Source organism: Lactuca virosa, chromosome 8 (genome assembly GCF_052849685.1).
Source record: "Lactuca virosa cultivar CGN04683 chromosome 8, Lactuca_virosa_CGN04683_v6, whole genome shotgun sequence".
Taxonomy (NCBI): domain Eukaryota; kingdom Viridiplantae; phylum Streptophyta; class Magnoliopsida; order Asterales; family Asteraceae; genus Lactuca; species Lactuca virosa.
The window spans coordinates 104388218-104412213 of NC_136433.1; the positions used below are offsets into that span (position 1 = coordinate 104388218).

Here is a 23996-nt window from a genome sequence, read left to right on the forward strand (position 1 = left end):
GTAAACAATTGCGGTTTTTATTATTCTGTTTAATTTTTTTTTATCACTTTTCTATAAAGAAATCAAATTTTTTGGACTTGACCTGATATTTGATTTTAGTGAACACCTAATAAAATCAAACATAATCTATTAAAAATCCAAATTTTAAATATATTAGGCAGAATGGCAGATCCGACCCGATTAGTTGACAATTAACACCGTGTTCCCACCGTCAGATATCGTTTTCCCAATCGCCTACGCTCGGCTGGACCAGTCTTCCTCATCTTTCAGTGTGTGTGTAAATACCAACACGCTTTCGCCGGATATTGTGTCGGTTACTCAATTTCGGGACGGATGGCGATATCCGGGAGCATTCGGAGCTCTCGCACTTCAAACTCCGAACGAAACTTTGGATTTAATGGTCCATCGACACGACCGCCGGTTGCGGTTGCCGGTGTTACATTCAAGTTCCTAGCATCAGCTATCACCGTCGCCGTCGTCCTCTTCTTCACTGTTTCCTTCACCTTTACCTCATCCTCCGACGTCATTTCTTCTGATTCCAACATTGTTCGTACATTTTCCTTATACATAATTGTTAACTTATTGAATGCGTAATTAATAATGTCTTAATTGATTGTGTTCATTGTAGAATCAGGGACTTTCCTTTAATAAGAACGTAGCTGGATCGTCTCGGAGGTCTGTACTTGCATTGAAATCCGATCCACTAAAACCTAGATTTGATCAGATCCGAAAGCAAGCAGATGATCACAGATCGCTAGCTCTGGCTTACGCTACCTACGCTCGTAAACTGAAGCTCGAAAATTCGAAACTCGTTAGGGTTTTTGCCGATCTTTCACGCAACTACACAGATCTGTTATCGAAACCTGCTTACAAAGCATTGTCCGACTCCGATGCAAACTCAATCGACGAGCCGACACTTCGGCTGTTTGAGAAGGAGGTGAAGGAGCGGATTAAGGTGACCAGACAAGTGATTACCGATGCGAAAGAGTCATTCGATAATCAGCTTAAGATTCAGAAGCTGAAAGATTCGATATTCTCTGTTAATGAGCAATTAACCAAGGCGAAGAAGCAAGGTGCTTTCTCCAGCTTGATCGCCGCAAAATCAATACCTAAAAGTTTGCACTGCCTCACAATGAGGTTGATGGAAGAGAGAATCGCGCATCCAGATAAGTATTCTGATGAAGGCAAACCACGACCGGCTGAATTTGATGATCCCAAGCTTTATCACTATGCTATATTTTCTGATAACGTGATAGCTGCTTCAGTTGTAGTCAATTCAGCTGTGAAGAACACAAAAGAGCCATGGAAGCACGTTTTTCATGTTGTGACAGATAAGATGAATCTAGGTGCAATGCAAGTTATGTTCAAGATGAAAGAATATAACGGTGCTCATATTGAAATAAAGGCAGTGGAGGATTACAAGTTCTTGAACTCTTCATATGTCCCAGTGCTAAAACAGCTAGAATCTGCAAATTTGCAAAGGTTTTACTTTGAGAATAAGCTTGAAAACGCAACAAAGGATACAACCAACATGAAGTTTAGGAACCCAAAGTATCTCTCCATCTTAAATCATCTGAGATTCTACTTACCAGAGATGTACCCAACACTGCACAGGGTTCTGTTCTTGGATGATGATATTATTGTTCAGAAGGATTTAACTGGACTTTGGAAGATAGACATGGATGGAAAAGTGAATGGAGCTGTTGAGACTTGTTTTGGGTCTTTCCATAGGTATTCACAATACATGAACTTTTCCCACCCTTTAATCAAGGAGAAGTTTAATCCCAAGGCCTGTGCCTGGGCTTATGGTATGAACTTCTTTGATTTGGATGCTTGGAGGAGGGAGAAGTGCACTGAGGAGTACCATTACTGGCAAAATCTGGTAAGATAGAGGTTTTCAATTTTCATGAAAGTTTTCTTTGTTTCATATTTTGTAACCATATAGGAATGGTGATTTTCATGTTTTTTTGCAGAATGAAAACCGAACTTTATGGAAATTGGGGACACTGCCACCTGGTCTGATCACATTCTATTCCACAACCAAACCATTGGAGAAATCATGGCATGTTCTTGGGCTTGGTTATAATCCAAGCATAAGCATGGAGGAGATTCATAATGCTGCAGTTGTTCATTTCAATGGGAATATGAAACCATGGCTTGATATTGCCATGAATCAGTTTCGTCCACTTTGGACAAAGTATGTTGACTACGATATGGAGTTTGTTCAGGCCTGCAATTTTGGTCATTAAACTTATGATGCAGTCATGGCTGAAGCCCTTTAAAGATAGCATGCAAATTGAAATCTTTGTCAGATGCTGTGGAGTTCATATGTTTCCAAGTATGACATCATCATCCTTTTTCTATTCTAGTTTTGAAATTTGTTTCTGAAGTGTTTATAGCTCCAGAGTCCAGAGTTAATTTATTTTGTTATTTGTTTGCTTAATGACTTCAGAAGAACATATATATAATATTATATACCAGTAATCATGACTAATGCTTTCACTACCCTCTTATAATTCTTATAGACCTGGCTTAGATCTCCATCATGATATCTCCATAGATCTTGTTATCGAGTTAGGAGAGCATTTAATTCTTGTACCTTTTTGGACTATGAACATTCTATAAATGATTTAGTTGTGAATTCAAATTCCCTTTAAAATAAATTCAATCAAATCAGTTTTCAAGAGTCTAGATATTGAAAATATATATAACTCTAACATTAACAAGCTTGAGTTAGCAAGTTTAAATCCAAAGACGATCTAATCTTTTGTTATCTTTGTCAACTCTAATAAAGGAATAAAAAATAAATGATTTAGTTGTGAATTCAAATTTATTTAAAAAAAAGTCAGTTTCAGAACATCATTATTTATTACTAGTATTATAACTTTATAAGTATAGACTGCTGAGAAAAGAACATCTAATCAATATCAATTTGGAAGCATCTAATCAATATCAATTTGGAAGCAATTAAAGATATACAGTTCAACCCATCCAAATACTGAACAATATTTAATATTATTGCTTGTGATATTATTATATGAATTAAATTGATAACAAGTGATTGTGTATAGTAAATTTATTTTATTAAATTAAGCTTATTAAATTTTTTAGCATTTTATCATAGTTTAGAACACATTTTTTTATAAAATATGTAGTAAACTAATTAATAATAAGGTTGTTTTTGTAAATCTATATATAAAAAAGAACCTACATAGGATTTATTTTTTACAGTTTAACAACATATATAATTTAAACCAACTATTCCAAAAGTCTTTAGGACATCAATACTTTATTACATTAAGATTTAACCAACCATGTATATTGTCCCAAATTGGTCAATGTCACTTGCTAATTGCTAGTTACTGGTTAGTGGTTGTCCCATCTTTTTTTTTTTTATCAGTCTAATCCAAATTTAAAATTTTAATATGAATTTAGTCCAAACGTTCTACAAATTTTCCTCAATCTTTTAACAATTGTCTTTTACAATACTTTATTTACAACTATTTTTACTTTAGTATTTTAAAAAAACCATTTTTAAAAAATTAGTTATTTTACAAAACTACACTTTTTATAACTTTTTGCCTCAATTATTTTACAACTACTTTTGCAAGGTTTTTTTTACAACATTTTTTCTAAATTTATTTTTTTGCATAGTTGTAAACAGGAATTTTTTTTTAAAAACAATTTATCATATTTTATTTTTCATAATAATCTTACATGCATGATTACAAATATCTAATAAAGTTATAAAACAAATTTGAAAAAAAATAATTGATAACTTTTTTTTTTACAAAAACATGCATAAAAAATGAACATATATAAATATTTTTTAGAAAAAATTTCACGAATGGTCCTTTAGCTCTACCGTTTTTTCCTGAAATTGTCCTTACAAAACGCTTTTCCCTGAGATGGTACCTATGGAGCAAACCGTGCACACAAATGGTCTTTACCGTGTATGTCCGTTAGATGAATCCGTTAAGTTGAATTTTTTTTGGATGAGGACTATTTCTGCCATTTTATGAAACTTCCTTAAGGACCATTTGTGAAATTTTACACAAGAACCATTTGAAACATTACAATTGTAGTCTCTCACTTTTTTCTTTTTACATTTTCGGCCCTCTTTTTTCACAATTTTGTTATTATATATATTTTAAATATATAAATAATTTTTGTAGCATAAACATTATATTATTACTTTTGAATTTTTACATGATGTAATTTTTAAGATTTATCTTCATTTATCTTATACAAATATATTTATTTTTATGAAAAAGAAAAAAACATGATGCGTTGTTATAAAAAAAAATACATTATTATAGATATAATGATATGTTGCTATTTTATTTTAAAAATATAAGTATGTGGTTTTGAATTAAAGATAAAAATATATTTTGGTTTTGATTTATAATATAAGTACAATAAATTTTATATTGCTTCGATATAAAATTTTGATATTTAATTTTAGAATATTATTTAGTTTTATCAAAGTTTGAATATATTCCTTAATAAGACATAAACTTTTCAAAGCAAAATAAAAAAAATTATGTTAGCTAATACTTAACTCTGCTGTTACAAATGCTAAGATAAGTAATCATATGAATAATATGCTATTAATTCCGTTTAATTCACTTTATTTAATAAAATATAAAAATATTTTATATATTTATATAAAATGAATTAAACAAAATTAATGTCATATTAAACGGAATTAAACGAAAAATATATAACATATTTTTGACAACACAATCATCATCACCTAGTCTGACAGTGATGAGATTAGTGAGATTTTTTTTAAAAATAAATTAGGATGGTGGTGGTGTTGTCCAAAAAAAAAAGAATCAATACAAACTATATGGTGAGGTTGTGCGATGAATAACTTTGGAGTATATATATGACGAGGGAGATATATAATGTCGAACAAGAGTCAGACTACTACAACATATTGCAAGAGATCTTAGAGATTGAATATTATGACAACGAACCCTGAACTGTTGTACTGTTTAATTGTATTTGGTTTGGTAACAAAAACGGTGTAATAGTCAACAAAAACAAGTTGATTCATGTCAAACCTAACTCTCGACTTCAAACTGACGACCGTTTTTGTTTGGCATCACAAGTAGAACAAATGTTTATACACCATATCCTTCAGTGACAAAGAAGACAAAAGATACGTGGACGATTATCAAGACAAAACCAAGAGGGGGCTTTGAAGTCAACGAAGCTGAAATGGAAGCAGATGAAATCTTTTAGGTTGAAGAGCGGTTTGAGTCATCCCTTATTGTAACTCGGGAGGAACGACTATGCCTAGCCTCAACTACAAATATGTGTGACCAAATATCTAATGACGAGAATCAGGGATATGGGGAGGAAGATTTTGAAGACGAAGATTATGAAAATGAGTTGTTTTATTAAGGTTATTAATTTCTTTTAGTTATTTTTTTTAATTTCATTTTATTTGAATTAATTCTTTAATTTTTTTGGATAATACCACCACCATCCTAATTTATTTATAAAAAAAATCTCATCATCCCACCACTGCCGAACTGGGTGATGGTGGTGGTGTTGTACAAGATATGTTATCTTCCAAATATTTAAAACAAATTAGGAGATGTGGGGTGGGTGATAATTTGTTTGGGGTTTTTTTTATTAAAATAATAAAGAAAACAATTTAAAAAATAGTAATGCAATAAAATAATATTTGTTAATATATAACTATTATATATTAAAATCAATAATTATTAATAAATTATAATCCAATAAAAAATTAATCCAATCAAAAAGAAATTAAAATTTAATATATAAATATTATATATTTAAAATAATATTTATTAATATATAATAATGCAATAAATAATAAACAGTTTATTAAAAAAGAAATTAAAAAATAATTTACTAAGTTTATTTAATAATCCAATAAAGTAATATTTATTAATATATTAATATTATATATTGAAAATAAAATTTATTAATATATAATAATACAATAAAAAAAAGTAATCTATAAAAAGAAATTAAAATAATTAATGTATAATAATTGAATAAAATTAAAAAGAGGAGATGCAGAAATGGTCATTGTAGTTTGGTTGCATAAATGGTTGTTAAGGATAAAATTATCATTTTAAAAAAGTTAACAGTCAAACTGTTAAAGTTAACATTGTTGGACCAAAAATGCACGATATATCCAAAATTGGATAACTTTTGCATTACAAAATTTTTTTGGATAAAAATCACAAAATTTTGACAACCACAAGGACCATTTTAGCAATTTTGTCTTTAATTTTGCTTTAAAAGGTTTATGTTTTATTAAGGAATATATTCAAAATTTAACAAAACTAAATAATTTTTTAAAATTATATACCAAAATTTTATGTCGAAGCAATATAAAATTTACTGTACTTATATTATGAAATCAAAATCGAAACATATTTTTATCTTTAACTCAAAACCACATACTTATATTTTTAAAATAAAATAGCAACATTGTAACACCTATTCCATGTATTATTTAATTTTATAAGTTTTAGGATTTTGTGCTGGGACTCGACGAGTTGGGGAGCTCCAACTCGTCGAGTAGAGGTCATTTATGAGGACGCGGGATTTAGATCCTACTCGACGAGTCGGAACGCCCGACTCGACGGGTAGGCATTGTAAAGGAAAACCCTAATTTTTAGGGTTTATACCCTATATAAAGGACTTAATCTGCCTCTTGTGGCCTCCCTTACCACTTCATTACCCAGAGAAGAAACCCTAGCCGTTCTTGTTGCTTCCTTGTGCTTGTGAGACTAAAAGGGTGCTTTTGGTGCATTTTGTTGAAGGAGTTTGAAGGGTGAGAAGCTTGGAACGGGAAGGAGATTGTAGATCCATCATCTACAACGTTTGGGCATCCATTTGAAGGTAACAAGTTGTCACCTTGAGCATTCTAGCATTAGATTCCCTTTTTTCTTGGGTTTTAGGCCATTTTTAGTATATTTGTGAAGCTTTTTGGGTGTTGGGTAAGATCTGGAGTTGCAACTTCAGATCTGGAGTCTGGACTCCTCTAAGTCCTTAGAGTTATAAAGTTACAGAAAGCATTAAGCTTTGGCTCTTCTCTTTGGTTTAAACCCCTCCCTTAGCTTGGTTTTGGCATTAAGAGCTTGCATGCACGTAAAGTTTGCATCTTTACGTGGAAACCATGCCTTAGGAGGCTAGATCTGCAATCTAGAGCTTTGGGGTAGCTTAAAAACGTTTGAACACAAAAAGAACTGAAGGAACTCGTCGAGTCCCTTAGCCAACTCGACGAGTCGTGTAGGGTTTACCCGTTTTCGAGATTCCGATGATTTCTGTGAAGGATTGGAGTTTTCGATCTACATGAGTTTTCTGTCTTCTGGACATTGAGGAACTCGACGAGTTACACAGGTAACTCGGCGAGTTGACGAGTTACTCAGGTAACTCGACGAGTTGTTGGATGCACTCGACGAGTTAAGGTCAACATGGACTGTTGACCTTGACTGTTGACTTTGACTTTGACCAGGGTTGACCTTGAGGGTATTTATGGTATTTCGGGATTGTGACAAGTTAATCACATGATGCTCATAGGCAGTTGAGTTGGAGCTGTCCGTTGGACATATCAGAGCTTATCTTGTCAGTTCAGCATTCACGAGAGGTGAGTCTCCTCACCATACCAATGGGTCTAAGGCACCAAGGCCGGCCCATTTTATGATATGTGGTATCTTAGCTGAAGTGGTAATATGTGGCATGTTAGTTGGTATGTGCTAGGAAGTATGCTAGTGGTATATGTGGTATGCTTGTATGGAAGACCATATGAGAGCCCATGACACCTGGATGTAAGACCATGTGGAGAGCTCATGGCTTTCCTACTAAAAGACCATGGGAGAGCCCATGACACTTGGATGTAAGACCATGTGGAGAGCCCATGGCTTTCCTATTAAAGACCATGGGAGAGCCCATGACACTTAGGTGTAAGACCATGTGGGGAGCCCATGCCATCCTGGAGTAAGACCCTGGGGACGAGCCCACGACATCCCTATATGTTGTATGCATGGCTTATGTGGTTATGTAGCTTTTATAGCCAATATGATTATGTGATTATGTAGATTGTGTGGGGTATGTTCTGGGGAACTCACTAACCATTAGCTTACTGTTTGTGGATTTGTTTCAGGTACATCTGATCCCAAGGGTAAGGGCAAGACTTGATGACGCGGCATGCACTCTCTCTCAGGCGTTTTTATGGGACACTCTGATGATTTGAAATAACATTGTTATTGATATGAATTTGAAAATAATTGTATTTGAGATTTTATGGTTTATGGAAAGTGTTTTTGGCTATTAAAAAATAAAAAAAATCTTTTGAAAATTGGGTTGTTACACACGTGTTGAGATATAGACTCGAACGGCGACGCTGTCAAGCTGACACATACACCTACGAGTCTAAGGGATTTTTTTTAATGTATCCCTTAGGGGAACGTCAAAAAAGAAGTCAAACTAACACCGGGCTTGGCCTAGTCAGAACCCAGTCTAAAGCCAAGTTCGGGCCTTCGCCAACGCGTAGAGCGCTGATATGGCGGTTAAGGTGCAAAGCCGCGCCTTAACCCCTTCTCTAGGAAATTATACCCCGACCAACGTGGGACCAATCAGAGAGTCCCACTCGCCCATTAGACGATAGCCACGATCTTCGTAAACGTTGAGAAGATCTCCTTCCAACCAAGGAGAGAATGAGGCAAAATATGTGACGGAGGACCCTCCAATATGGGTCCGCCACGTTGCACCTCACGAGGGAATCCTCAACAGAATCAGTTGAGGGACGCGCCTTTTAAACAGGTATAAAAGGATCATTCTTCCTCACAAGGAAGGGGTCGGGATTCTCTCTTTTCTGTAATCGATTACCATCTCTCTCAGATCTCATACTAACTTGATCGTCGGAGCTTCGTCCCGGGAACCCCTCTCGGACGTCGACTAACGATCTATTTCCTGTTTTGTACTATGATATCAGGGGAAGTCGTTTTCACGGGGTTCACCGGCAATCCCGACCCAATCATCTCTGGCATATCACAACAGATATGTATGTTGTATAGCATAGGATTGGTATATGGTTTTAGTGTGGCGACTTAGAGGAATTAGGAGTGGCCTTGAGGAAGGTAGAGGTAGGTGTGAAAGGTAGTATTAGGAACGTACTACTAGAAGCACATGACCTATACTTGGGACAAGAGCAGACTTGGAAACTCTAAGGAGGCCTGTGTAGAGGAATCCCCTTGAACCCTTTGCTGATTGCGTATATGTTATGTTTTAGTTTGGAGGATGGTGATGATTACTCGAGGAGGTTCTGGCTCTGGTTTTGATTCAGGTTCTAGCTCCGGCACAGAACCGATTGATGAGCGTCTGCGTGAGTTCATTTTGGCTGAGGTTACTCGCGGTATCTTGGATGCTACCCATGTGTTGTTCGGTACCATCAAGGAGGGGATTATGTAGCTGATGGATGAGAGTCTCAAGACCTTTCGAGCTGAGATTGTTGCGGGTCAGATAGGAGCTCGAGCTCCCTCATTCCGGGAGTTCAAGGCATGTGGAGCTCCTGAGTTCTTTGGGGATAAGGACCCCATCGCTATTCGACGCTGGATCGTTGACATGGAGAATGCTCAACGGACGAGTTTTTGCCCTGAGGGGGAAAATGTGGGATTTGCATCCTTCCTGCTGAGGGACCGAGCACGAGACTGGTGGGAGGAGGTTAGCCGAGCAATAGGGTCATCGGCAGTGGCAGTCATGACATGGGAGGATTTTGTCCAGAGGTTCCAGAGGGAGTTTGCACTAGTGATTGAGGTTCAACAGCTGGCAAGGGAGTTCCAAGACCTTCGCCAGACTACTGAGACTGTGGCGGAGATTACCACCAAATTCAGGAAGAGGGTTTTGTTGGTCCCGCAGTACGCTGCGAATGAGGAGATGAGGAAGACGAGATACCATGACATGTTGAGGGAGGATATCAGGGAGTTCGTGAGCTTTTTAGGGTGCAAGACCCTGAATGATATGATCGAGAAGGCCCGTGAGCGGGAGATTGAGTTGGAGCTTCGGACGAAGCGGAAGCTGGAGCAGGTATAGACAGTTGTGGGCCAAGAAAAGAGGCCCAAGACTTCTAATGCTCGCGTTAGAGGCCATCAGGGTCGGGTTTGTTGTGGAAAGTGCAGCAAGCCGCACGGTAGGGCATGTGGAGTGTCGGTTCAGGTTGTTATAGTTGTGGCCAGTCGGGCCACATGAGTAGGGACTGTCCTAGGAGTGCTTTGATTTGTTTCCATTGCAATCAGACCGGCCATAAAAAGGCCGAATGCTCAAGATTGTCAGGGGGAAATGTGGTGACGCCTGCGCCAGCCACATTGAGGATTACTGATGGCCGCCAGGGCAAGGCGTGGGCTCCTGTGGTGAAGAGCAGGGCATTTCAGCTGACCACCGATGACGCCCGTCCAGCGCTAGATGTGGTTACTGGTATGTGTTTTATAGTTATCTTTTATTGCTTTCTGTGACATCCCCAATTTCTCGGCCAGAAAAGACCGATTTGTTTATGCTTTGTTTTAAAATCAGAGTAATCGTTTAAAGAAAACGGTTGCGGAATTTGTTCCCAAAACAAAATATGATAAGAATTTATCAAAGCATTTCTTTAAAGAAATGTATTTTCATTATATAACAAAATCTCGGGATGTCATGTTCAATACAGACCAAAAGCATAAACAGAACAAAATCGACCTTACAATAGTTATTCATAACTACTGGCCTATAATCCAAAATCTCTCGTTATGTCAGCCAACTTATGTTCTCGTGCCATAACCTGTAATACAAAGAAAACTGAGTGGGTCAGGCTTGGGAGCCTGGTGAGCATATAGGGTTTTCATCCCACAATGTTATATATATATATATATATATATATATATATATATATATATTAGAACTCACAAACTTATATAATTTCGCCATATAAAAGCAACTCTTATCCCACCCCATCAATCCTCACAACGACACGATCTAAACTCTCGTATCTAGAACTTTCCTCTTTACCTGATCCCTACTCACGGATCTAAAACTAACCTCTTCACCTGATCCATACTCCCAGATCTAAAACTAATCTCCTGATCTGATCCATACTCTCAGATCAATAACCGTGCCCAATCCATACTCCCGGAATAGGGACAATTAACTATACCTAAATCCTGATATGATCCATACTCCCGGATCTAAAACTGTGCCCAATCCATACTCCCGGATTAGGGACAAATAACTATGTATTAATCCATACTCCCGTATTAATAACAAGTTTATCTCGTTTATTGACAGTATTGGTTCCGAGACTCCTCTAGCAATACATATCAATGGGTTTTTTTCAAGGTTCTAAATAACGTAAGGCGTGACTTGGCGGCAATGTCAAGCCTCAAGCTTTTCCGAGCCTTGGCGAGCCACGTCGTTTGTAAGGCGTGACTTAAGGCGACAATTTTGTATATAATTCATATTTTTATATGTATTTTCTACTATTATTCATTTTTATACACATATATGAGTCAAGGCGGCGTTTTGATAAAGCTTGGCGGCACATACAAGCCTTGGAGCCATGGCGCGCCATGGCGGAGCCATGGCGAGCTTTTTAGAACCATGGTTTTTTTAGAGTACAACGGTGAACATCAAGTCCACAACACCTACAAGTTGCGAGCCTGCTAGTGTTCCACTGACTGTCTAGGATAGTCCGTGGTTGTCATCCCTACTCTGCTGAATGACGGGGGCCATCGTTTGGGTAAAGGTTTCACTCATTTTCCACCTGTCACCCTCATCTCAAGATCTATATCACCTCTTCTCTCATTATCCAACTCATCTTTTATCACACACCAACTATCTCATCTACCCCTGTTCTACCCAACATATTTGTAGATATATACAGTTTAACTCATTTAAAAACTATATAAAACATCCATTCCACACTCATCTCAAATAAACAACAATATATAAACACATAGCACATATTTCATAACAAATACTTCATATTTATGTGTTAGAAGAAAGTAACTACACACTCACTTGATAAGACGATGATCGGACAGCACCTCGTCTCTTAAAATAATCTTTTCCGATAAAACCGGGATGCTTTTCTTGAAAACCGGGCTTCTCGCGGGTAGATTTTCGGCTCGGAAACTTTACTTCTCGGGATCTTCGGGGTTTCGGAACTTGCCTCGGGTCTCGGGCATAATACCGGGGCTTCGGGGTATTTCTTGCACGCAAAACGAGGAAAATATGGGAGAGAAAGAAAGATTTTGAGCAACAAAACTCGGCAGCGCTTGAGTTCTATTTATAGGGGTTGATCCCTGCGATTACGCTGGGCGTAACTTCAGAGTACGCTGGGCGTACTCCCTCTACAAGCAGTACGTTGGGCGTACATCGAGTACGCTGGACGTACTCTTCAGATAAGCTTTGGTATGCGTGCCACGAACTTCAAAAATTCATAACTTTCGCATACGAGCTCCGTTTTCGACGTTCTTTATATCCACGCGTAGGTGAGACTATGCTCTACAACTTTCATTTAGACTCCGTCGGCTAATTCTGACTTTATTTTTTTTATAATATTTTTAGTAGGCCGGGACAGGAAAACTCCGTCATAAAATCATAACTTCTTCATCCGACGTCCGTTTTCGTCTGTCTTTTTACTGTTGGACTACTAACAACTAGATCTTCGATTCTCGTTTACATCACTAAGGCTAAATATCGCTCTATCTTAAATTCGTATTTTACGTCATACAGTGCCGTGTCGGTTCTGTCGCGAAACTTCGACAGGTCATAACTTCTTCGTTATAACTTGGATTTCGGCTTTCTTTATATGTACGGAATCTTTGTAACATATACTACAACTTAGTTAAGATTATTCATCCTAAATAATCTTCTATCAAAAAGTCATTTTTGACGTTTATCGTCTCTAAATTGACTAGCCCAGATCTACGGACGTTACAATTATCTCCCCCTTAGGATGATTACGTCCCGGAATCATCAACGAAAATAGGACTTGTATAATGATTCCATACGCTATCTCTTCATCCTAGGTAATAACCGTAACTTCTATGTTTCCTCGAAAGAGTATTTAACTCTATGGCTTTCTTGACCGCAGACGATGCCCAATCTTGCATCTGCTTATCGTACTATGTTGTACTTTCAATCGTAACCTTCGAGTTACCAAATAAGTCCTTATTGTGGACTCCTTCTTCTTCTTAGGATAAATACTTTCCTTTATCTGTTGTAACAGACCGATGGGTCGTGCTCTACTGACCTCTCATCGCACGATGTGACGCTTAGACTCGGTCTCTTTTTTAAAGTTAAATTCCAGAATGGAATATACCTTCCTTCATATTCTAATGTGATCTAATCACATTTCAGCATGTATCATTTCTAGCTACAAACTTTATGAACAACGAGTGCGATACCAATGATCGCATTGACTTCCATCTTCTGACTTACGTCAGATGTTACTTCGAACTTGGTTCTCCGAACCACGTAACATACTCACCGTAGTCGGAATCCAATTGGATATGACCACTAGGGTCGGAACAACAATCATCTTACTAGTCACTACCGAAACAATGGTAATGACATACCAGAATAAAACGGAATCAATCACCAGCTTGTTGGTAACCTTGTGACTTTCCCTGATCCAAGTGCGAGTCCTGTGCTTCCGGTAGTATATGCATCTACTACCTTTCACACCTACTCATATTCGTCCCAAGTATTGTCCCGCAGTCGACCAAGTCACCATACAAGAAAATCATACAAGCATTCAACACACCAGATAACAAAACTAGGGTTTATATTATTTCCTTGAAACTATTACACAAAAGTTCAAGTTCACCCTATACTATGCTTCTAATAGGCTACACCATAAGTTACTATTCACACTGCTACTTCATAACTTGATCTTTGGATATAAAATCCTCATCCTTGATTCCTCGCGTTGTCATCTGCTTCATCAAGGATCATTTGAAATGCTCTTGCCTTTGGCTTTGGCAGCACATTTGGCTTTGTAATCTCTTCCCTTCTTGGGCAGTTTTGCTTGAAGTGTCCTTCTTCGCCACACTTAAAGCAGGCTTCTCTTTTGTTTGTGCATTCGCTGGCATAATGACCAGTCTTCCCGCATTTGAAGCAGGTCATTTCTTTAGAGCATTTCCCAATGTGCTTTCTCTTGCACTTATCACACCATTGTGCTTCTTCTTCGAACTTCTTCGAACCAGACTTCGAAAATTTTCTCTTCTCATCGGACCTTGAGGATCCTTCAAACTTTCTTTTCTCGCCAACTTCAACCTTGCTGGCGGTTCTTCCCTTAATCATATCTTCAATAGACTTGGCAGCCCAGATAGCTGCCTCCAGAGTAAGTGCCTGATGCACTGGCACCGCATACTCCCATGGGAGTCCCTTTGCGTACCGGTCAACTTTAGTCAGCTCGTCTGGGACGATGCGCAAGGCAAACTCCATCTTGTCTGTGAAGGTATTTGTGTAATCGTCAACTGACATGCCGCCTTTCGTCAATGTCAGGAACTTGTTCTCGAACTCCAACAGATTTTGGGCCGAGCAGAACTTGCGCTTGAACTGCACCAAGAATTCTGCCCATGTCAATTGCAGTGGTTCATTAGGGCTTAGGGTCTTCCCCAGAGTGTTCCACCAACGAACAGCCCCAACCCTGAACTGTCGTACTGCAAACGTGGCCTGCAGCTTGCCCTTGCAACCACACGTCATGAAGGCCAGCTCCATTTCAGAGATCAAATCCATGACTCCGATCGGATCCTCCTTTCCAGTGAAGGTCGATGGTTTGCAAGTCAAAAAGTCCTTGTACTTTCATCCAAGGCCATCATTCCCTCCATCGTGGTTATTCTGCCTAACAATTGGTGGGTTGGCTTGACCAACAGTCCCACTGAAGTTACCTCCTTCCGACGGCCTCCATTCACTCCGGGCTCTTCAACTTGAATTGAAAGTTCTTCACGATTTTGTTGAAGCAGACGTCTAGTTTCTTCCATCTGACGATCCAACATCGTTTGAATCATCAATTGTACACCAGCCATTGTCACCGGCTCAGGTGTAGCAGCTACAACAGGTATTTGCTCGATTACAGGTGGTTGATTCCTGTTTTCGTTCGCGTTTCCAACTCCGCTTCTTGTTCTTGCCATTCTTGATATATACACCGAATAAGGTGATTTTAGATCCTCAATTTCGATAGAAATCAAATCATCCTTATCACTCCGAAACGTTTACATGCTAGTTCCAATACCGTAGTCGTACGCATAGAATCCTAAACACATAAGGTTTTCCAGATCCGGTCGGCAACAGACCATAGATCCGAACAAACAATTTCATATATGGCAAACATATAACATTTAACACATAAAAGTATTTTAGGCATCTTTCCTAAAATAAACTAGTGCTTGTGTCAATTTAGGTGTACTACCTAAAATATAATAGACACACTCAACTCACAATCATCGCTTAGCATTTTAAGTTTAAGTCTAGAAATTTCCTACAAATTCCTAGTTCGCTTAAACTAATGCTCTGATACCAACTGTGACATCCCCAATTTCTCGGCCAGAAAAGACCGATTTGTTTATGCTTTGTTTTAAAATCAGAGTAATCGTTTAAAGAAAACGGTTGCGGAATTTGTTCCCAAAACAAAATATGATAAGAATTTATCAAAGCATTTCTTTAAAGAAATGTATTTTCATTATATAACAAAATCTCGGGATGTCATGTTCAATACAGACCAAAAGCATAAACAGAACAAAATAGACCTTACAACAGTTATTCATAACTACTGGCCTATAATCCAAAATCTCTCGTTATGTCAGCCAACTTATGCTCTCGTGCCATAACCTGTAATACAAAGAAAACTGAGTAGGTCAGGCTTGGGAGCCTGGTGATCATATAGGGTTTTCATCCCACAATGTTATATATATATATATATATATATATATATATATATATATATATATATATATATATATATATATATATATATATTAGAACTCACAAACTTATATAATTTCGCCATATAAAAGCAACTCTTATCCCACCCCATTAATCCTCACAACGACACGATCTAAACTCTCGTATCTAGAACTTTCCTCTTTACCTGATCCCTACTCACGGATCTAAAACTAACCTCTTCACCTGATCCATACTCCCGGATCTAAAACTAATCTCCTGATCTGATCCATACTCTCAGATCAATAACCGTGCCCAATCCATACTCCCGGAATAGGGACAATTAACTATACCTAAATCCTGATATGATCCATACTCCCGGATCTAAAACTGTGCCCAATCCATACTCCCGGATTAGGGACAAATAACTATGTATTAATCCATACTCCCGTATTAATAACAAGTTTATCTCGTTTATTGACAGTATTGGTTCCGAGACTCCTCTAGCAATACATATCAATGGGTTTTTTTCAAGGTTCTAAATAACGTAAGGCGTGACTTGGCGGCAATGTCAAGCCTCAAGCTTTTCCGAGCCTTGGCGAGCCACGTCGTTTGTAAGGCGTGACTTAAGGCGACAATTTTGTATATAATTCATATTTTTATATGTATTTTCTACTATTATTCATTTTTATACACATATATGAGTCAAGGCGGCGTTTTGATAAAGCTTGGCGGCACATACAAGCCTTGGAGCCATGGCGCGCCATGGCGGAGCCATGGCGAGCTTTTTAGAACCATGGTTTTTTTAGAGTACAACGGTGAACATCAAGTCCACAACACCTACAAGTTGCGAGCCTGCTAGTGTTCCACTGACTGTCTAGGATAGTCCGTGGTTGTCATCCCTACTCTGCTGAATGACGGGGGCCATCGTTTGGGTAAAGGTTTCACTCATTTTCCACCTGTCACCCTCATCTCAAGATCTATATCACCTCTTCTCTCATTATCCAACTCATCTTTTATCACACACCAACTATCTCATCTACCCTTGTTCTACCCAACATATTTGTAGATATATACAGTTTAACTCATTTAAAAACTATATAAAACATCCATTCCACACTCATCTCAAATAAACAACAATATATAAACACATAGCACATATTTCATAACAAATACTTCATATTTATGTGTTAGAAGAAAGTAACTACACACTCACTTGATAAGACGATGATCGGACAGCACCTCGTCTCTTAAAATAATCTTTTCCGATAAAACCGGGATGCTTTTCTTGAAAACCGGGCTTCTCGCGGGTAGATTTTCGGCTTGGAAACTTTACTTCTCGGGATCTTCGGGGCTTCGGAACTTGCCTCGGGTCTCGGGAATAATACCGGGGCTTCGGGGTATTTCTTGCACGCAAAACGAGGAAAATATGGGAGAGAAAGAAAGATTTTGAGCAACAAAACTCGGCAGCCCTTGAGTTCTATTTATAGGGGCTGATCCCTGCGATTACCCTGGGCGTAACTTCAGAGTACGCTAGGCGTACTCCCTCTACAAGCAGTACGCTGGGCGTACTCTTCGGATAAGCTTTGGTATGCGTGTCGCATACGAGCTCCGTTTTCGACGTTCTTTATATCCACGCGTAGGTAAGACTATGCTCTACAACTTTCATTTAATCTCCGTCGGCTAATTCTGACTTTATTTTTTTTATAATATTTTTAGTAGGCCGGGACAGGAAAACTCCGTCATAAAATCATAACTTCTTCATCCGACGTCCGTTTTCATCTGTCTTTTTACCGTTGGACTACTAACGACGAGATATTCGATTCTCGTTTAGATCACTAAGGCTAAATATCGCTCTATCTTAAATTCGTATTTTACGTCATACAGTGCCGTGTCGGTTCTGTCGCGAAACTTCGACAGGTCATAACTTCTTCGTTATAACTCGGATTTCGGCTTTCTTTATATGTACGGAATCCTTGTAACATATACTACAGCTTAGTTAAGATTATTCATCCTAAATAATCTTCTATCAAAAAGTCATTTTTGACGCTTATCGTCTCTAAATTGACTAGCCCGGATCTACGGGCGTTACACTTTCCTTGTTTATGCTTATGATTATTTTGATCTTTTATAGGGACCTGTTTGGTCAATGGTATGATTTCTCATGTTTTGTTCGATTCGGGGGCTACCCGATCCTTTGTATCTCTTGCGATTAGCAAGAAGTTTCGTGATGCTCTGGGAACATTGGATTCTCCACTGGAGGTAGAGATAGTGGATGACCGTACTGTGAGTGCTTTGAGGGTTCATCGCGGGTGTGTTCTGAATCTGTTTAGCGAGAGGTACTATATTGATCTGGTGTCGATTCCTCTGCGGGGATCGAAGGTTATTATCGTGATGGATTGGTTGGGCCCCAATGGGGCCATGATTGATTGCGAGCGACAGTTAGTGAGAGTTCGAACCCCTAGTGGGGGAGAAGTGGTGATTCCTTTCGAGAGAGCTTCGCATGGACCAACTCTCTGTTCGGCTGTGAGGGCCAGGAGATATCTACAGCAGGGTTGTTCTAGGTTCCTTGCTTATGTTGCAGACACTCGAGTTGAGGGCACGTAAGAGTTGGTTAGGATGCCCATTGTTCGGGATTTCCCCAATGTATTTCCTGAGGATTTACAAGGAGTACCTCCCTAGAGGCAGGTTAAGTTTCGGATTGATCTAGTACCTGGTGCGGCTCTGATAGCCACGACACCGTATCACCTAGCACCACCATAGATGCATGAGTTGTCTACGAAGCTTCAGGAACTGCTAGACAAGCATTTTATTCGTCCGATTAGCTCTCCGTGGGGAGCACCGATTTTGTTTGTGAAGAAGGACGGTTCACACAGAATGTGTATTGATTACCGGGAGTTCAATAAGCTAACGGTGAAGAACCGTTACCCACTTCCGAATATGGACGACTTGTTTGATCAGCTTCAGGGTGTATCTTGGTTTTCCAAGATTGATTTGCGATCGAGGTACCATCAGATGAGGGTCAGGGATGATGATGTACACAAGACAACCTTCAGGAACCATTATGATCATTATGAGTTCGTAGTGATGCCCTTCGGGCTCACCAATGCACCAACAACGTTCATGGATCTCATGAACCGAGTATGCAGACCGATGCTGGATCAGTTTGTGATTGTATTCATTGATGATATTTTTGTCTACTCTAAGACCAAAGAGCAACACGAGGAACATTTACGAGAGGTGTTGGATACCCTGGGGAAGGAGAGGCTTTATGCCAAATTCTCCAAATGTGAGTTCTGGTTGCGCGAGGTGCAGTTCCTGGGGCACGTCGTCAACCAAAAGGGTATTTTGGTTGACCCGACCAATATCAAGGACGTGTTGCGATGAGAGGTTCCGAGGACCGCATCTGAGATCCGGAGTTTCTTAGGCCTCAAAAGGTATTATCGGAGATTTATCCAGGATTTCTCCAAGATTGCAGTGCCTTTGACTCGTCTGACAAAGAAGAATGTGACCTTTCGGTGGGGCCTGATCAGCAGTTGGCTTTTGAGAATCTAAGGCAGAGATTGTTTGAGGCCCAGATCCTTGCACTTCCTGAGGGTTTGGATGATTTCGTGGTTTATTGTGATGCCTCTATTTCGGGTTTGGCATTCGTTCTTGTGCCGAGGGTCACGTGATTGCTTACGCTTTGAGGCAACTAAAGCGTCATGAGGTAAACTACCCTACGCACGATTTGGAGCTGTGGGGCATGGTCTTTGCCCTCAAGATTTGGAGACACTATCTATATGGGGTTCGTTATACTATCTACAATGACCACAAGAGTGTGAGGTACTTGATGAACCAGCCGAATCTGAATATGCGGCAGCGGAGATGGTTGAATGTGGTAAAGGATTATGATTGCGAGATCCTGTACCACCCTGGGAAGGCCAATGTGGTGGCTGATGCTTTGATCCGCATGGCGGTGAGTTCTTCTATCGAAGATATATGCTTGAGGATGGTTGTCACATCGCCTTTGTTGGATTTGCTCAAGAAGGCACATGTTGAGGGATTGAAAAAGGAGAATTGAAAGGTCGAGCAGATTGGGGGATAGATTCCCTTATTTGTCAGAGACATTCGAGGGTTGTTGACTCAATGTGGCAGAGTTTGGGTTCCGGCATCAGGTGGGGTGAGAGTGAGACAGACAGTTCTAGAGGAGGCTCATAAGTCAAAGTTTTCTATCCATCTGGGGGTCGCGAAGATGTACATGGATCTGAGGTTGAGTTATTGGAGTTGTTGTATTAAAAGGGAGATAGCTTGGTTTGTTGAGCGGTGCTTGACTTGAAGGAAAGTCATGGTCGAGCATCAGAGACCCCACGACAAGATGCTTCCCTTACCCATTCTCATGTGGAAGTGGGAAGGGATTACCATGGATTTCATAACAAATTTGCCAAGGACGGCACGTGGTGTTGATTCTATATGGGTCATTGTTGATAGATTGACTAAGAGCGCACATTTAATACCGATTTCTGAGAGCATATCCGCAGAGAAGTTAGCTGATATCTACGTTCGAGAGTAGAGATGCAAACAGATCGAGGATTCCCTGCTACCGTGGGGACCCGACCCGAACGGATCGGGGATTCCCCGCCTTAGTGGGGTAACGGATCGGGGATGGGGCATAAAGTTCTTACCCGGCGGGGATGGGTATGATATTATCTGCCCCGTTTAAGACCTGATATATATATATATATATATATATATATATATCAATTGTCTATTAAATGCAATCAATGTAACTTTCATACTACTGAGACATAGAACATCCAACCGACTTAGGCCTGGTGTATTGGTGTGTATCTATACAAGTTGGTTCCATTGTTTTTTTAACACTAACTCCATTCACCTCGTTAAGCTCAAGTCTTTTGTCTCTATTTCTCTATTTTTTCCATCAAGGAAGGACGAAGAAAGACCATAGTCTATTCGATTAAGCAAAAATGTACTCGTACTCTTTAACAACTAAGAACTAAGAAGACCGTCAACCTCTAGACTCATCTTATTCTTCGAAGAGTCGATTTGGTTTTGTTCCAGGTAAGTTTTTATTTCTACATAGTCGTTTTTCTTGCAATCTACACTCTAATCGATTTTGTTGTGTTCATTTTTTTAGATGTAGAAATTGAAACAATAGTTTTATACCTGATTGTTTATCTATGAATTATTTTCTACACGGGTCAACAAATGCATAATATGAATATTTGATTGTTTTTGTAGATACAGAAGTCGACATCATGTTGATTTCATCTTCTTACTCGTTTGCTAGTGGGTTACATTCTCTGAATTGATATATGGAATTGGCAACAAATTAATTGGGTGCTTAGAACACGATGACATGGATTTGGTTGTAATTTTTAGTGATTGGTAAATTGGAAAGTTTTGTGACATTACTCGGTAGTTTGTATCACAAACTAAAAGATGTATGTCATTTTTGTGAAGTTTTTTTAACTCACCGGTCATTTTTTTCGAGCCTATCATAATATCTCTTTTCTTATTAATTTTTCTTCTTGTGAATTTATATTATTTATATAAAATTAAATCAATATGTATATGTTTTATACAAGTACATCAAAGCTGTACTTAAAAGTGATCCATCTTTGTTAAGGTTCTCAGTAATGGATCAAATATATGAACTAAAAATAGCTGAAAATAAACAATTTAAATGACTTTAAATATAAACAATTTAAAGTGCTCGTGATTATTTAAATGCTTACAAACAATTTATACGACTCGAGAATCGTGTAGTTAACTACACAATTGGACTTTATATACTAAATGGGTATCCATCGGGTTCCTCGAACCCAACGGAGATTTTTGCACCTAACCCCGTCGGGGATTTGACGGGGCGGAGGCGAGGATGGGTATGAGATCGGATTTCGGGGATGGGGATGGGTATTGCAGTCTCCGCTAATATCCGCCCCCGTTTGCATCCCTATTCGAGAGGTGGTAGTTCGACATGGGGTGCCAGTTTCGGTGGTTTCGGACTAAGATGTTCGTTTCACCTCCAGGTTTTGGAGGAAGTTTCATGAGGAGTTGGGTACCCAGCTGCATTTTAGTACATCATACTATCCCCAGACTGATGGCCAAAGCAAGCGGACGATTCAGACGCTCGAAGATATGCTCCAGGCTTGTGTGCTAGATTTTGGAGGGAATTGGGATACTTACCTTCCACTGGCCGAGTTCTCCTACAATAACAGTTATCATGCCAGTATTGACCGACCGCCATTTGAGATGTTGTATGGAAGAAGGTGTAGGACCCTGATTTGTTGGGGGGAGGTCAGGCATCGAGTCATGGGGTGTACAGAAGTTGTAGTCAATACCACTGAGTCAGCAGGTGCGCGACAAGTTGCGAGTCGTAAATCCGACAAACGATTAATGCAGATCGGCGACGTTTGGACCTCGAGTTTCAGGTAGGAGACTTGGTGCTTTTAAAGATGTTACCTTGGAAGGGTGTCATCCGATTTCGAAAGCGGGGCAAGCTGGGCCCCAGATTAATTGGACCTTTTAGGATTTCGGCATGGGTGGGCAAGGTTGCATGCCAGCTGGATTTTCCTGATGAGCTCATCCGGATCCATAACACCTTCCATGTGTCTCAGCTTCGGAAGTGTGTGGTCGATGAGTCCGCAGTTGTTCCTCTGGATGATATTCAGGTTGATGATCGTCTGAATTATGTGGAGAAACCGGTGGCGATCTTAGATCAGAAGACGAAGCCTCTGCGTCACAAAGAAGTGTCACTGGTCAAGGTCCAGTGGCAACATCGGAAGGGTTCCGAATGGACTTGGGAGCCTGAGGCGGAGATGCGAGAGCACTACCCAGATTTATTCGCGGTAGCAGACTTTAAGGATGAAGTCTAGTTCAATTCGGGGAGAGTTGTAACATCTAATTTCCAGGTATTCATTTTGACCCTTGAGTTAAGATTTATTTTCAAGATTGGTCCCCAATGGCATTTTGGTAATTTCCGGATGCAGTGTGGTATGATGGGCGTACACCTTGGTACACAGGGCGTACCTGGTTCCGTACTAGTACGATGAGTGTACGCTAGTACGCAGGGCATACGTAGCAGGGTGCAAACCCTAGTTTTTGGGATTTGGACCCTATTTAATCACCTTTATAGCCTCATGCACCCTCTTATTGTAACACCGGATTACTGGTATGTATTTCATTTATGAATTTTAGTTATTTTTCTCTGGGACTCGACGAGTTGATGGCCCAACTCGTCGAGTAGAGACGGGATCCGCGGGAAGTTTAAGTGACCTACTCGACGAGTCGGGGACTGACTCGGCGAGTAGGTGTTGTTTGGGTGAAACCCTAAATTTGAGGGTTTGCACCCTATTTAAACGTCTTATTGCAGCCTCCATCGTCCCTTATGCTCCCAGAACACCTCATATCGAAACCCTAGCCGCTTTAAGTGATCGAAGGCCATTTTTGGTGCTTTTGGGTGGCTTGTGAAGCTTGAAAGGAAGGAAGAAGCTTGGGAATTCGAGTTGGGGCTTCTAGATCCAGAGATCTTATTCCATCTTCAGCTCAATCAAGGTAAATGCCCCCTGTTTTGGTCGTCCATTTGGTTGTTCATCTTTAGAGCTTAGATTATGGGTGCATTTAGGGCTTTCTAAGCCATTTTCGGATTTGTGAGGTGATTCATGGGGTTCTACTTTCAGATCTGAGTCATTAGAGGGGTCTCATGGCATAAAGGTGCCAACTCTATGGCTATGAGAGCCCCATGCACATTGTAGAGCACCTTTTATGGATTTTTGAGCCAAAAACCCCATGCATGTGCACCAAGTTTGGAACTTTACGTATAAAATGGACATTAGGAGGCCAGATCTATGGTTTTGACATGTTAAGACCCAATTAAATCGACTGTATAGTAAGGGTCAAGAAGGGACTCGACGAGTTGTTATTGGAACTCGGCGAGTCGGTGTGTAGTGACCACTAAATCCCTTCTATGGTTGGACTAGTGGTTCGGGAAGGAAGTCCCGTAAGTGTTTAGACTAGTAAAGGGACCTGGGAATCATGGGACTCGACGAGTGTATGAACAGACTCGGCGAGTCCAAGGCAAT

At 39.5% G+C, this 23996-nt stretch overlaps 1 protein-coding gene across 3 annotated transcripts; it reads left to right on the plus strand.

Annotated features, from left to right (window-relative positions):
* The first annotated feature begins 219 nt into the window (after positions 1–219).
* Positions 220–8280, plus strand: QUA1 (Nucleotide-diphospho-sugar transferases superfamily protein). 3 transcript variants are annotated; one of them, XR_013717528.1, is made up of 4 exons: positions 220–546; positions 629–1882; positions 1974–2338; positions 8159–8280. XR_013717528.1 is itself a non-coding variant. In XM_079064272.1 (3 exons), the coding sequence occupies exons 1-3, from the start codon at positions 334–336 to the stop codon at positions 2247–2249; spliced, it is 1743 nt and encodes a 580-aa protein (XP_078920398.1). In that variant the 5' UTR covers positions 220–333; the 3' UTR covers positions 2250–2505. The 3 variants fall into 3 exon arrangements, 1 of the variants encoding a protein (XP_078920398.1); XR_013717529.1 differs by lacking the exon at positions 8159–8280 and adding an exon at positions 5121–5442; XM_079064272.1 differs by lacking the exon at positions 8159–8280 and having other exon boundaries at positions 1974–2505.
* Positions 8281–23996: the final 15716 nt, after the last annotated feature.